Below are 16,520 nucleotides of genomic sequence, written 5' to 3'. Positions count from 1 at the left end.
AACAAATATTCTCTGATTATGCAATGTGCATGAACCTAATGATAGATGCACTTTTTCTGTTTACGCTCACTAGCGTGGATGGACACATTCACTCTATTCATTTGGTAATGACCCATGCGAGCCGAACAAACATCTTAAATGCCCCCATCGATGTGAAAAAAATGACAGCAAGCTTCATAAGATTCACTGACTTTTCCTCACTTTTGGATGATGGAATGCTACACAGTGAGGAAGCTCTCCAGATGGTCCAGGACAGTGAGGAAGAGTTTATTATTCCTCAGAAGATGAACGGATGCATTTTGAAGAGCGACTCGATCCAGCGGAGGAAATAAATTTGAATGAGTAAGTCATTTATTCTTACTTACATTAGTTTATGTGTTATGTTTAGATAAGCAGGTACATATTTTACTAGTCAGGCTATTTCCCAAATATATTGCCAGACCGAAATCAGACGTTATTTTGAGTGAAATATATTGTCAAGGATATAGGCAACTTTTCATTACATCTAAATGTCATACAAAACCAGTATATAAATTTCATGCAGTATAATATGATAGAAATTTGATGATATGTACAGTGAGGGAAAGAAGTATTTGATCCCCTGCTGATTTTGTACGTTTGCCCACTGACAAAGAAATAATCAGTCTATAATTTTAATGGTAGATTTATTTGAACAGTGAGAGACAGAATAACAACAAGAAAATCCAGAAAAACGCATGTCAACAATGTTATAAATTGATTTGCATTTTAATGAGGGAAATATGTATTTGACCCCTCTGCAAAACATGACTTAGTACTTGGTGGCAAAACCCTTGTTGGCAATCACAAAGGTCAGACGTTTCTTGTAGTTGGCCACCAGGTTTGCACACATCTCAGGAGGGATTTTGTCCCACTCCTCTTTGCAGATCTTCTCCAAGTCATTAAGTCATTAAGGTTTCTATTTCCTGTATTTCTTCGAAAAAACACGCTATTTCACATTCTGCCCAATGTTGTCCTTCAAACATTGTGCAAATTGAAGGCTATGAAAAAGGTATTAAATGTATCTATGTGGGCTATGCTGAGGATTGTGCAAAGGATTTAAAAAAAAATTAACATTATATTTTAATAAAACAAAAAAAAAATCAGCTGATTGTCCATAAGCTTTAAAGTTAAATCACTACATTAAAAATGCTAAAAAAGAAAAACAAAAATGTTCTGAAGTAACACACACATTCACTCATTTGAACACAGTAACATGTTGTACATTCTGGGGGGTGTAAATGCAGTGTAAGGACACATCTGAGAACTAAAACTTACACCTTATTCTGGTGCTGAGAAAAGCTGATGAACACAGTCTGGCTGAAGTTAGCCACTTCCCTGTTCCTTCCCTGCGTGTGTGTGTGTGTGTGTGTGTGTGTGTGTGTGTGTTTAAGAATCCTGTAGTGAGGGAGGGAAGGAGAGAAAAAAAGAAAAACACATCTCTGAAGCTCCTCTGACACTGTCACAGATTCAGCCAGCATACCATCAACACCAGGTCCTTTAGCGCCACCTACCCGTTCACAATCACCTGAGTACTGACCTGCCACACCTGTATCACCCTAATCAGGAACCATTCATAAGCACACCGCTATCACATGCCTGTTGTCTGGTCTTGTCAGTCTCTACGTGAGTAGCTACCATTCAGGCTCCCTTAGTGGTGACCTCGGGTATGAAGCGCTATCCGCTTTCTCCAGCTTTCTCCAGCTTTCTCCAGCTTTCTCCAGAACAGAGGAAAGGACTCGACTGTTAACTGTGTTCGTACCCTTTGAACTGTTGGTGCCATCCCTGCTCAGGCGGACAGCTACGAGGGACTTTCTAGGCCAGTGGATCTCAACCAGGGCGGCGCGGAGCGATCGGAAGTGGGGTGCAAGTAGTTTTAAAGAAAAACAAACAGGGCATTGTTTGGGTACTCTGTGTATTTTATTGCCTTTCAAATATATTAGGTATTCGCCACATGATAGGGGAGGCTTGGGGGAGGGCCTTTACAAAAGGTTGAGAGCCTCTGTTCTAGGCTATATACTTGCTTGCTCGCTTATTGTATTTATCTCTGCCAATCTGTGAAATAAATATTCCTGTTGATCTTCATGTCTTCTCTGCGGTTTGTCAGCTGGCGTGTGTCACAGCTCGGTCCGAGCAGAACTCAAATTCCCAAGATGCAACACTCACTTCTCATGCACGCATGCGCTCACCATCCCCGGAGTTCTGATCAGTCACACCTGGCACCAATCACACACACTCACCGCTAGTATTTAGGGAAGTCATTCACCCAGTTTATACGCGAAGTGTACACTCAGTAGCTCGTTTCTCTGCGTTACCAAGCCGGTCTAGTTTGTTTCTTTCTCGTGATCCTCGACCCTTGTTTTCTGTCTCGACTACGCTTTCTGCCTATCCCCGTTTGTATTGTTCGCCCGATCGCTTGACCCTTGTTTACCCTACGACTACGTTTCTGGAACTTCCCGATTCTACGCTCTACCCCCGCCGCCCGCTCCTGCTTCCGTGCCGTTTCGAGGTTTGTGGCAGTGTGGCTCATGACATGAGAATTAAACTCTTACACGCCTGAGAGATGAGAGAACCGTTTCTCCAGAAACACATTATGTTGCCTATATACACACCATAATCAAAAACAAACAACTGCTAATGCAGAGAAGTTTTCTTTAAGTAAGGACATGTTTCTGTAATGTTTTAGGGAAGGAGTCTCCAGTGTCAGAAGTAAAGGTAACTACATTTTCAGGACAGATCTTTTTCAGTGACCATTTCTCTGCAAAATGATAACATTTCATCTAGGGGTGGATTTAGTGACTTGGGGGCCCCTGGCAAAATATAGGAATGGGGCATTCATTTCAGTGCTTCACCGTCGATGTTTAAATTTTCAAAATATGATATTTAGCATTAATAGCAATAATCAGTGGTGGACTTGGACCAAAAAGTGGCCCTGGACTTTCTGGCGAACCACCACACCCGGCCCACCACAATCAACAACATAACTCACTGGCTTATTGATGGTTAGACCAATTTTTAACACCACTTACTAGCATAAAAATAACACAATGCAGTAACATAAATGCTATTTAAACATTTATTTGAAGTAGCACTGATCAGATCAAGTCATATTTGTAAAATAGTCAAACAGAAGCCCAGTGTGACCAAAATATAAAAAAAAATGAAGACTTGTTAGCAAATCAGGGGGCATCATCTGGGTGCAGTGTAGGAGAACTGCACCACTCATCTGTACAACTCTTCAATCAGAACTGAACCTTTTTTTTAGCACTAACATGCATCCACATCTAATAATTTTACATATAATATTAATTCTTATTGTTATCATCATAATTGTATTTTATTTTCTAATATTATGACATTTGTCTCGAAATTAGGCCTATATTAAGTCTTTCACTACGACCACTAACCAACAGCAAACTAAGTTGCTGTATGGTACAGTAGGACAGCAGCTTATTAAAATATTCTTCTTTTTCCTAAATTGTTGTACTATGTAAACATATTTATTTGAAGTAGCACTGAACATGAATCCACAGCTGAATGGCACACTATCACTATGTGACAATAAACTCACATATGATCATGTCTGCAGAGTTCAGGGATTCATTTGGGAACAGGTCAGCAGAGCTTTAGGAGGGAATGAGGAGGAGAAGAGGCATTCTGATGGCATTTTGGCATATGGATTTTTTTAGACAAACACAATTAATTAGCAAAAATTAAAAAAAAAAAAAAAAGTAAGACTTTCTTAACCATAAGTTTATGCAGTGTTTTGGGGGCCCTTGGTAGCTTGGGGCACAAGACAATAGCTGACCTTTACCTAATAGTAAAGTGCTTGTTGCTGCATCTGCTGCATTCCTTTCTTGTCACTACACCCTGGTCTAATTTACTCACGTTACAACCCGTTTAGGGGAGGGGGAAAAGGGTGCAACATGTGGGCCACCAGGCCTAAAACAGACTCCGGTAATGTGGCGCTGGTTGCCACTGATTATAAGCTGGTCTAACAATGTTTCTTGTGTCTCTCTGCCTCCCTCTAGTGATGGAACCAGACCGAGCTGGCTGTCCCTTTATAATGCAATAAATTACTTACAATGTTCTAACATCTTTAGGCAACAGGTTACTCCTCCAGAACTCAACAAGAATCATGTGAGCTTTTAACCAGTTTCAGAAAACCACTGGTGTGACTTACACATTATTATTATTATTATTATTATTATTATTATTATTATTAACATTTTGTCAGGGCAAAATTTGCTGTTTGATTACACACCCTGCTGAAAAAATAAATAAAATAAAAATCACTAAACAGAATAATGTAATGTTTGTATTACATTTTTTGTTTGTTTTAATTTATATATAAGATTTCACTACAGCTTAACAGCTCAGAGTTTTTATAAAGGAACTGGAAACTCAGCTGTCATTTAGCATTAAATCATCTTGCATGCAGAAAGTGTCACTTTGCTGTGTGATGAAATGATGAAATGAAAAAATCGTCCACTTTCACAGCAAACAGGGAAGTTTTATTAAATATCTGCAGGATAAAATTAACAGAGTGAAATGTATTTACATTACAGAAATACGTCAAAAAAACCAAAAACATGGCTACCACATAACTTGTTTCAAAAACAGTAAATGCAACTACAAATGGATAAAAAGTGTGATGTCATTGTTTAACACAAAATTGTAACTGTAACAAATTGCTGTGGTATGAGAAGAATCAAACACTTTGGGACGTGCTGTTATTAGAAACTAATCAGTAATCAGTGTGTAACGGTAACTCCACTGCGTCACACCACCCCGTCACTGAGTATTTTACTACAACACCACCACACATGCTGTGTTTTATTCTTTACATCTCTCACCATTAAAGAGCTATACGATCCCTAAAGCACAAAGCAGGATAAGTGTTTCTACAAGCAAAGTAAAGCACACCAAAGCAGCTCTGCTTCATTAAAACGTTTTCATTCTTTTTGCTTTTGGAAGAAGTGGATGAAGCAGTTTTAGGTCTAACTAGAGAACTAGAGGGAATGAGCTCGGACGGTATGAAGTCTTACACAAACCGCCAAAAACACTGAAATCTTGTTTATACAATGTGCTGAGGTGTTCATTCAGCAAATCAACACTCATCTCACTTAATTCATAAGTCTTGTAGTTTGGTTCATTTTGCCGAGAGAGGTAGGCCTTCGAAAATCTTTCTTTCTTATTGATGTCACAACAGAAAGCAGTCCAGTAATAACTGGGAATGTTAACACCTTTGTCAAATGTTTTAGGTTTATTTTTTTCAATTCTTGTTATGGCTATCCATTTATTTCCTGGAACCACTCCAGTCACTATATAGGCTGGTTTTGTACGATTTGGCGTGCACTTGGTCTCTATGTCTTTCATCATTGGTGTCTCTACTTGTTTTGCCCATTTGCCATTGCTATGTTGTGTTTGTGGTGCTACATTGGTAAACGTGAAGGTGGAATCTGCCTGATCCTCATCAGCAGCATACTGACGTGGAAACACGTGACCTCTAGTATAAGCGATATTAGTATATTTTCCGCTCTCTTTATAGTCTCTGTCCACAGCCTGGTGAACAAACTCGTTCATCTCAGCATCAGAGATCTTCTTCATGTCTGGACTGTTCTTATTGTTTTCCAGCTGTTAGGAAGGAAAAGAGAGTGGAAGGAGATGTTAGTCAGAAAACCCATTAACATGTCCTTCATGGGAGTAGGAAACAATAAAATTTGCAGCACAGGAACGTTTTAGCTTTCAAAGAGAGTTTGTGAAAAAGGTTTTAACAGATGTTTACCTGAACTGAACACACACTGAAATGTGAAGTAGGAAATGAAATAATGGAATGACTCAGTGACTGATGCCGATTCATTCAACTTAGTGACTCATTCAAATGGTTTGTGAAGAAATTATGCATTATGATTGGATGGAGTTTTTTGAAAGGGCAGTCAAACTCAGCAGCTTCACTCACCTGAGGCTCATTTTTCCACTCTTCATTTCGGATATTTTTAGAAAGAGACAGATTCATGGACTCTTTTTGACCAGAGAATGTGTAGGCTGAGTAGACGGGGATCCTCCGCTCTGTGTCATAGAGTGTTGCAAATCTGTATTTGCTGTTCCAGAACTGACAAATCTGCTTAAACTGATGCCCCTTGAAAACAGTCGGGGTGATGATGGTTTTTTTATTCGGGCTTCGGATGAAGAACTCAGAACACCTAGACCTGTCAAAACCCTTCACAACTTCTGACAGAGCCAGTGAGGAGAAAGCAGAGAGCAGGAGCACCAGAGCGAGGAGCTTCATCCTGATACACAGTGGAGGAGTGTGAGAGGAGTGTGTGAGGTGTGTCTGAGGTGATGGAGAGCAGAAATCTACCTGAAGACAGGAGAACACAAGAACCAACAATTTAAAGACAGGCAGTTGTCACACTAAATATTGACTTTGTTTAGCTTACAGCAGAAAATGTTAAATTGCATGATTTTGTTTTACAGAATTTCTTTACAAGCACCTAAGACTTCTGTACAGTATACATAGATATATATGTATGCTTGTAGTTTAGTGAGTGGGACTTTCTAATTTTTGTTATGCACACAGCGTTTGTTGATTTAAATAGTGCATGGTGTTGTTTATGGGTATATTAGCTGCTCTTAAGTTGCACTCATGCATTTCTTTTTTTCTTGCGTGATAAGTTTTTTTCTCCCCACGAATATCATGATATGCAGTTCATTCTGTACAGCATGTAAACAAAAACATGAAGGGATATACTGTATGTACTATTTGCAAATAAGGTCAAAGTTGTGATTTGTGCACTTGTTCATTATGAAGGTAATGATGTTGGTGAAATGTGAATATTGTGTTTGTCATGTATGCAGACACTTGGACTGCAAGGTGCTGCTTCTTACTGAGGTAAAGCTAGTTTCATATTCAGAGACTCTGGTTTTTGTGGTCAGTAGCTCACAGATGGCACAACTAACCTATTAAGTTAGGAAACTTTTTCATGTGCTACTGGGTAAAGCTGGTTTCACATTTTGGGGTGCGAAAAAAGGTTTCACGTTTTGAGATGTGAAAAAGTTAACATGTAACTTACTTAATGCTACTTACGACCAAGACAATCATCTGAACTTATTTTCTTCACAACAATAATTGATACATTTTGTAGCAGCAAGGAGAGCGAAGGGAGCATCTGCAAATTACAATAGGCTTAATTTGATGTTAAAATCCTTAAGGTAGTGAAAGTGCTAAACTGGGCACAAGGAAATTAATCTGATTAGATATTCATCATGATGTAATCAACATGTACCCTGTCACAAATCGTGACGGAGCAGAGATAAGGCGGATGCAAGCGCAGGATATACAGTGTTTATTTAGAAGACAGACAGGCAGACAAGTCCAAAACGTGATCCAAGACGTAATTCATAAACAGGCAAGAGGTCAGGCGATTGGCAAACAGGTATACACGGGGCTAGGCAGGAATCTAGGTCGATAACCAAAACAAGAAACAAACTATGACGATTAATTGGAAGCGGAGAATCCAGCGCGGACTGGCTATGGCCAAACATACACTTCGTATTACTTATTACTTACTTAATCTTCCGCGTTGTGTGCTGGGAAGCGCGCGGTATATATGCGGACATGATTACCCTCGCAACTGCTAACAGCTGAGGGTAATCCGGACACACGTGACTTCCCAGCCAATGACGGAACAGGGAGGAGACATGACAGACATAAACAAAACCCACGTGTCCCGATGTCCCTACGGTCAACAGCGGAAAAGCAGGTGCTCGCGCATTCGCGCTTCGAGCACGCTGCTTCAAGGGGGAATCGTGACATACCCACTATTATGTTTTACAAGATTACAGCTTACATTATATAGACTGGCTATTTCTATCTATATCTATATCTATATCTGTATCTTTTATCCATAGTAATATACATATATTACTGCTGTGATTTATAGATACAATTCATGAAATTTCAAATTTGCAAATACTGCAAACAAGCAAAATTCTGTGTAGATGATAATACACAGAAGTTATTATTTTTGTACAGACTCATTCTGAAACAAATTCCATACGCTCAAGTTGGTCCATAATACATAATCAAAAATACATAGTCTTAATGTAGTTGCTACTAAACTGCATATGTAGCCAATGAAGTGAAATAAAACACAAGCCACTACTACTTTACCATTAACCGAGGAAAACTTTGGGATTTTTTTTTTAATGAGTCAGGAGTGTACTTATTGATTCCAATTAAAAACAAACAAGCAAAGAAATAAACAAACAAGCAAAAACAAAAACAAAAAAAAACTAATTTGACACTGAGAGTACTGTAATTAGCCCTTATGGTTTTTTCTTGCCCATTGTATTGAGAAGTCAGTAATATGGCATTAAATCTTATTATTATTATTATTATTATTATTATTATTATTATTATTATTATTATTATTATTATTAAAAAGCCACATTAAATTGTTTTATTCAATTTCACAGAACTCTTGAGAAGGTCTTCCACAGATAATCAGTACATGACTTTCATATTTTTGAGCTGTAGGAAATTAGAATAATGGGATGGCCCAATCTTCTAAAAATGACCTTTTATATCTATCTGTGTCGCATTTCAAACTCGAATCAAACTTGAACTGCAAATTTATTAGACTATTGAAGATGACTTAACAACTTGACATGACTTTCATGCTTTTGTATTTTTCAACTTGTATTTCAAAATATGGCGTGGGAAAGTCCTCCATTAAGCAATAAAATTCAGTTAGGAACAGTCCTGTTTTTCTGAAACGTTCTTACCTACACACAGAATTATTGAATGCTAGGGTAATATTGGTTTACAGGAGATCATGCCTTAAAGAATTAAATGAAAAAATAATACCACAATTCTGCTACGGCCTGGCGTCCAATTAAACTGCATAAGCGCACCACACTTATTGATTTATTCATATAGATCATGCAGGGATATTATTTAACATATTTACTCATATCTTGAAATTACTTCCTGGTCAGCATAAAAAAAAGCATTGAAGCTGGAATTGCAATTGGCAGCCTGTACGGTAGTCCACACGGTGTCACACACAATGTGCAATAATTATCTGTAAAAGTTTATTATCAGTACAAAACTGAGAGACACACACACACACACACACACACAGAGAGAGAGAGAGAGAGAGAGAGAGTTTCTCACCACAAGCTGCAGGAACTTGATGTTGAAGTTCAGTAGAAGATGTGAGATGATCGCAGGAGGAGATCTTTGTAGAGAGATCTTTATCTGTAGGAGGATTGGCTATCTTTTGTTGTCCTGTTTGACACACTCACCGTTAGATACACTGCTGTCATGCATATGTGTGGTCATGAGGTTTTGCCCACCTAATTTCAGTAGAAGTCGAGGTTACCACTAGAGCAGGTGAAGCCATCCTTCCATTTGCAACATTCTTCTTCTTCTAAATAATATTTTTTCCCTACTACTACTACTACTACTACTACTACTACTACTACTACTATTATTATTATTATTATTATTATTATTATTATTATCTGGAAAGCAACTTGAACTTCAGTACAGAGAAAAAGTACGAAACAAAGGTGAAAGTTTTCTTTTTTAGAAGCACTGAACTGCAGACTGAACTGAGTTTCGGTATGAATCATTTACGTGCATAGGAACAGATCAGATCTTTTCAGATGTCACCGCACTGACCAGGACACACAGGTTTGTGAGGTACATTTTAAGTTAATGTTTCTCCTCTGCGGGGTAAAAAAAAGTCCAGAGAAACAATTCATGTTAAACTACTTGTTAAAGTATGGAAGTGAGTCAAAATCTTATTTAATTCAAAGTAGAACGATTGAGCCAAAAATGACTGATGCTCAAAAAGGATCAACATTAAAAGTATTTATACTATTCTTTTTTTTTTAAATTGTATTTTGATGCCACTGAAAAAAGCTGGTCATCTGTAACAGCAGCCACCAGTAACCCAGTAACCCTAAACTCCAACCACTGAGAGCCCAGACCCCAGGAACTCCAGCCATCTGTACCACAGCCACCCTCAAACATGATAAGATCACTGAAACACAAACCAAACACTAAATAAACCAATGTTATGTCTGAAATTTATGTCTCAAACTTATGTAATCTTCTAGACAATAACTGAGTAGTAACACTAACTGGTTTTCCTATTAGAGTCAGTGTTTAAATAAAAATAAACCTCACACATCAACCTCACCTTCCAATCTACTTAAAAGTCTGGTTTGTGTAACAGTATTTAGGATTTTCTGGATTATTATTATTATTTTTTAAAATTTGATTTTATACACAGATCATAACAGCAATCATGAAAACAGCAGAAATTTTTTATTAGAAACAGAGCTGTGTATTTAACATTGCTGTGCATGAAATCACTAAACATTTTACAGTTCAATGGACACGGATGTTTTAATGCTATTCCACGAATTCACACTTCCAGACCTCAACAAGTGTCATTTTCACCTTTAACCAGTTTCAGAAACACACTGGTGTGACTTACATAGAGTGCTATTTTACATTTTTGCAGCCTTTTCTTTATCAAGCCTTTGGAACACTGACCATGCTGAGAAAACATTTCACTAAACAGAATAATGTAATGGGTTCTTAGAAGTTAAACAGATGGTCCACATACATGGTCCAAAAACATGTGTGTAATACCCTGGTGGTCGGTGTGATGGAACTGAGGAGACGTGATTGCAGGCATGCCTTCTGCTGACTCCACCAACCAACCTTTTCTTTGAGAGAGAGGACATCTCTCACAGTTATCTGCACCCCGTACTGTAGATCAAATTAAATTAACTGGCTGAAGTGGCAGGTACCAAGGAGTAATCCCTGCATTGACATCCTTCATCTGGTGGAACCACTGAAGTGAGGTGTGCTCCAAAAAAGGGTGAATGCCCACCTTAACAGATAGTATTGGAGAGTGAGGACCAGCCAACTGGTGATATAGTGCTATATCTTCCTTATGGAGAGTTTACAGCTGATGTACAGCATTGGGCACTCCTTCCCCCTGTTGATGTAAGAGTGGGCTACCATAAAACACAGCTTTCATCTGAATAAAGGTCTATTAGCATGACTCCATCAACTGCATCGGGTTTGGTGCTCCCTCTTTAGTGAGATCAGACACAGGACTAGGTACGTCTGAATTATTATATAGGAATATAACGGGATAGTATCCCGGCAGCCCTTATTGATCTTGGGTTTTGAGTAGACAGCAATCACTACTGGCTTGTATTTTTGGGGATGCACTTCCAGTTCCTGTTCAGTTCTTTGGCTTTGCTGCCTGTCTCAAGGATCCCAGGACAACCCTCAGATGTTAAATCACTGGGTTTGCTGCCAGCCCTTGCTATAATTTTACAGTTATCTAATATGGCCAATGCTTTTATCTTAAGCAAATTAAAATTGTAAATGGATACAGCTGAGCAGTGGAGAGTTAAGGGCCTTGCTCAGGGATCCAACAATGGCAGCACTGTGGTGCTGAGATTTGACCTCATGACCTTATGATTAGAAGCTCAGTAGGCCAATACCTTAGCCACCACTGAGCTGCCATAACCTTTAAATAATAATGTCATGCATAGAGAGGTATATGTGTGTCAAATTTAGACACCTCACTGATTTTCTAAAGTTCTCACAGAACTGACTGACCTGTCTGCTATGGGAATCAGGACAACAGGGCTAGACCACTCACTCTGGGACTCCTCAATTAAACCCACATTAAGACCCTATGATTGAGCTGTTACTATGGAAACAATGACGTATTAGAACGAGCGCATTAATATAAACCTGTGATTTGCAGCTGCACTACTTTCAGAGTTGCTGTCATCAAAAATTAAGCACCTTCAGCTTCAAGTTCTCAAAAGCATTGTGGTAATATTAACATTAACAATTTTTAATCTCCAGCAGAAATAAACCCTAAGCAATGCTACAATAGAAAATTAAGCCATGTTATAAACATCGACTGTTTATTCAAACCATGACAAAAAAAACCAAAATAAAACAAAACATCATATTTCTAAAGGTTGATAATGTCCTGAAGGATGTAACTGAACTACCACTACAACATAAATTATATTGTCATGAACTAACAACTACAGTGTTATAAGTAGGCAAGGGTGATAAATCAGCCCTCCGGCTTGAGACAGTAGATCCACCCTAAGGGCTCAAATGGGGCACCCGAAAGACCTTCCAGGACCACAGAAGGTTCCAGGAAGGTATGCACGGCCTGCAGATGGATCTCAGCCGTCTGACACCATGCATGAACCTCGAAGTTAGAGGATGTTGCCCCAGAGAAGCTCCATCAACAGAGGCATGGCTGGCCGAAACTGCGGCCAAGTAACCCTGATTGTAGAAGGAGCCCAGCCCACTGAGAAACGTTCTTGTAGGAGCTCCAGGACTGTAGCTATTGCACAGTTTACTGGGTCTACAGTGGATCCCTGTGGATGGGAATCTCCCAAGGAGTGCCACCTCGCAGGAATATTATCTCTCAGAACCATGTTTGAGCGAGCCAAAAAGGTGCTACTAGCAGACTGTCTTGGCGAACTCTCGCTAGAGCTTGTGGGAGCAGCATACAGATGTGACCTCGGCCACATGTGTGGACTCCACCCCAAAAGTCTCCCAAGATCCAGCTTTATCTTGCTCAGTGTTGATAGGATTGACACTACGCATATTGGGGATAGAAATGCACTCATCGTTGTAGAATCATATAACCCCTAGAAAAGTTGACCTCTGCACCAGGGAAAGCATACTTTTCTGAGATTCAACCTGAGCCCCAAGCTCTTCATGTGGGCGAGAACACCATCTCGATGTTGAACCGCCAGCTCCCTGGATCGTGCTAGAATTAACCAGTCGTCCAGGTAGTTTGGTACACAGATGCCCTGGAGTCCCAATGGAGCCAGAGTGACATCCATGCACTTTGTGAAGGTGCGAGGGGATAAAGCTAGTGATATTCCTACGTGGAAATATGAACCTTTTAGATCTATCGCCACAAACCAGTTCTCGAACTGAATCTGTGGCACGATAAGTTTGAGCATCAGCCTCTGAACCTGTATGTCCGAAGAGTACGGTTCAGATGACGCAGATCTAAAATTGCCCGCATACTCCCACTTTTTTGCGGAACAGGAAATAATGGCTGTAAACCTCCCCCCCTTCGGGAACTGGGTACATATTCTATGGCCCCATTGTCCAAAAGGGAACTTACTTCCTGCGCTAACGTCTGCCTCTGGTCTGTGCTGACTGCTGTGGTGAGCACATCTGTGAACGGGGGGGGTGTCGTCGAGCTATAAACTGTACCCGGTAACCCTTCCTACGGTAGACAGAACCCATGGAGACACATTTGGCAGTAGTTTGCACGCTGCCCGATGGTCTTTTAGTGACGTTAACTATTCCACATTCTACTGGAGGGAAAGCATCAGATTTTCGTTGCCCTGTGACAGCTCGCTGACCAGAAAACACTGAAAACTCAGGGACCGCCTTGGCTAAGGGAGGCCCTACAGTAGCACTGGGGGCTACCTGCCCTAACAACCTCATGTCCCCAGATACATCCCTCCACAGCCCCTCAGGACCGCTCTTCTGTGCCTGCTTGGCCTTTATGACCATTTTCAGATCAGGCCTAGTAGCAGACCGCGACTGTGGTCACCCGGTTCCCCTGGCTGTCTGTGGGGGTTGGCGGGCTGCCATGCTCACCTTCTGGGTCTCCCTCACACTAGTGCTGGCCCAGGCTCCATTCGTAGACGCCCAGGTGAGCTCAAGACAACAGGGAAGGAACTGGCTTTTTTTGGAATGCTGCAATATGTCCAGCTCACTCAGCAGATCTGCTTGGTAGGCCTGCAACACTGTCATTGTCTGCAGTGACCCACAAGCAAGACTACTACTGTATAGGCTTGCCCTCCAATGCCACAGTGGCCTTACATGGCTTGGATGCAAGCCGGCCCCCGTAATTACCTGCCGTCGGCTAAATAGCCATGCCGTTCATTCCCACAATGGCCGAATAATCCAACATCGTGGGGTTATGAATATGGCTTATGCATGGTTTTCCCCCAGAAAGCCTGAGATTTTGTCGTGCCCTTCTGGAAGACAGGGGAGTTTCTGCAGTGTGAGGGATTTACTTTCACTGGGTATTCACTTCAAGCAGCTCTTTATATGCTGCTCTCAGCTTTTAACACATCCTTCTAACTGCTCGGAATCAGAGAGGAATTATTACCTTTTGGCGTTCCATAGAGGAAGGAGGACTCGCGACGCGAGCTCCAAAATCCAGCGGAGTGCCGAACCCGAAAGACAGAGCAACAGATAGAGCAGTGCTCGTCTCCGGCTCCTCTTCCGGATCCATAAGAGATCTCCCGAAACTCAGATGGCTAGCTGCCTCGGCAGCGGCCGGCCTAGATCCGCGAGGCTCTGAAACCCAACTCACTTCGGCATCCGAGAAGAGCGCGAGTCGAGCTGCTTAATGTAGCCGTTACAGTGCGCAGCCTCTTGAGGCAGCCATCGCATGCTACACTCCTGAACACTTCACCCAGAAAGTGTGCACTTTTCCCCGTGATGAAACGGGAGCAAGCCGTAACACACTTCCTGAATTCTTTCTCGCTCATTACTCACCTCTCTTTTCCTCAAAAAAAAAAAAACAGATAGAAAAGTTAAGAGATATCAAAAATATCGAGAAGAAATGAAGCTGCTTTTTTTGTTTGTTTGTTTGTTTGTTTATTTATTTATTTATTTATTTATTTATTGGTCACACAAACAGCAGCAGTCTCGCTGAAGATAATAGAGTCTGGCGGCGTGGTTCACAGGTGCCATATATATCATGCGACGCACTTAATTGCCACGTCACCTGATCATGGCAGGCCTATAAGTAGAGGCATGATTTTACACAAGCTTCAGATACCGGTCACGCGCGCTAGGCGTTCCCATACTGTTATGCTAAATGCAACGTCAAAGTTCCCTTTGAAAGGGAACTTCTAGTATTCAGAAAGTGTCACTGTGCCATGTGATTGAATTGTGAGGTGACAAAATCTGTTTTTTATTACTGAAAAATAAAAATCTGAAGTTTTATTAAAGTTCTGCAGGATAATAAACAGAGAAATGCATCAGATGAGCATAGGTGACGTGTCTTTTTATACCAGGATATAATACAGTGGGGGTTTTCCCCTATTTTTTTCTTGTTGCATAAATTTTAATCAGAAATAATTGAACAAAGCAGTTTTATGATGTATATTAAAGATCTAACTAATGAATTTCAGCTTAAGTAGAAGGAGCTTAGCAATCAATTAATTAAAAAAAAAAACTGATTTCTAATCAAAAACATTAGCAATCAGAGTAATATATATATATATATATATATATATATATATATATATATATATATATATATATATATATATATATATATATATATATAAATGAAGGGTCAATGCAGGTCAAGTCATGTCAAGTGGTTTTATTGTCATTTCAACCATGTACAGCTGGTACAGTACACAGTGAAACGAAACAACATTCCTCTAGGACCGTGGTTCTACATAAAACACCACACTAACTACATGAGATGACACAGAACAATATAAGACCTACAATTATTGACATGAAGTGCATATGCAAGCGTGTGCAAACAACACCAGACAGTACAGTAACTACTAAAACAGGACAATAGACACAGTAAGTGACAGTGTAGCAGCGACCAGTACACAGTTCTAGTATGGAAGTGTCCAATATAAAAGCTAGTGCAAAAAGATAGGTGCAAAAGAGTAACAATATAATAAAAAAATGCTGTGAATGTAAACACAACATCCTATGACTTAGTATTCAGCAGATACATTAAACTAAATATGGACATAGCAGTTATTGCTGTAGCAGCCAGGTAAAGTGTATACTATTGACAAGAGGTGAATTTCATTTAGAGGTGAACATTTAAACAGACGTCAATTAATCCCCATGTTCATTTGTTAACATTACTAATGTTATAATCATGCTGAAGTTTAACATTCATTAATGCTAACTCATGCAGTGATATTAGTTAAGAGAATCGTAATGTATATTGTTACAAAATTATTTTTATACACTGGAAAGTTTCAGTTTTAAAATCTGATTTGTTTTTGAAACCATTGTAAAATTCCCGATATGTGCACACACATGAACTCATCAGAATAACTAATTTCTGCATTAATGCACCAGGTTTTAAACTAAAACTGTTACACTTAAATCATTCTGTACATAGAAAACATTAATCTCTGCCTAATTATTTACTCAACACTGGTTTTTATCATATTGTTTTTCTTACCATGTTTTAAAAGCAATGAGTCACAGGAGGGCGTGTGTTACACTGATATTATCACGAGTAAGAAGAGTTTAAACACACAGCTTCGCATCCTGCCTAAGAACACACTCACCCAAGATAAAATTAGAGTAAGGCACACTCCCTTGTGGCTCATTGCTTTAAGATCTCTGTGTGAAATTCAACCATAGGACATCCTAGACCTGTTTAAGGTCACATGACAGGCTC

At 39.8% G+C, this 16,520-nt stretch overlaps 2 protein-coding genes across 2 annotated transcripts in view; both read right to left on the bottom strand.

Moving 5' to 3' along the window:
• LOC108273159 (endonuclease domain-containing 1 protein) overlaps positions 1–7,863 on the bottom strand; it is a 32,326-nt gene extending 24,463 nt beyond the window's left edge. The window contains exon 1 of the mRNA XM_053684172.1: positions 7,592–7,863. The gene's annotated coding sequence lies outside the window, so the exon portion shown is untranslated. The remainder of the gene's footprint in view (positions 1–7,591) is intronic.
• Positions 4,511–9,291, bottom strand: LOC128634086 (endonuclease domain-containing 1 protein). Its single transcript, XM_053684173.1, has 3 exons — positions 9,200–9,291; positions 5,981–6,382; positions 4,511–5,655 (listed from the first exon to the last, which is right to left on the bottom strand). The coding sequence occupies exons 2-3, from the start codon at positions 6,308–6,310 to the stop codon at positions 5,023–5,025; spliced, it is 963 nt and encodes a 320-aa protein (XP_053540148.1). The 5' UTR covers positions 6,311–6,382; positions 9,200–9,291; the 3' UTR covers positions 4,511–5,022.
• Between the last annotated feature and the right edge of the window lie 7,229 nt (positions 9,292–16,520).

Source organism: Ictalurus punctatus, chromosome 12 (genome assembly GCF_001660625.3).
Source record: "Ictalurus punctatus breed USDA103 chromosome 12, Coco_2.0, whole genome shotgun sequence".
NCBI lineage: Eukaryota > Metazoa > Chordata > Actinopteri > Siluriformes > Ictaluridae > Ictalurus > Ictalurus punctatus.
The sequence above is the reverse complement of the archived record's forward strand: the minus strand, read 5'-3'. Positions and strand labels throughout refer to the sequence as shown.

Excerpts from the sequence above, each read along its gene's own strand:
- LOC128634086 (XM_053684173.1), bottom strand. The coding sequence starts at position 6,310 with ATGAAGCTCCTCGCTCTGGTGCTCCTGCTCTCTGCTTTCTCCTCACTG. Across the intron at positions 5,656-5,980 it reads AGTGGAAAAATGAGCCTCAG|CTGGAAAACAATAAGAACAG; the intron begins GTGAGTGAAGCT and ends CCTTCCTAACAG.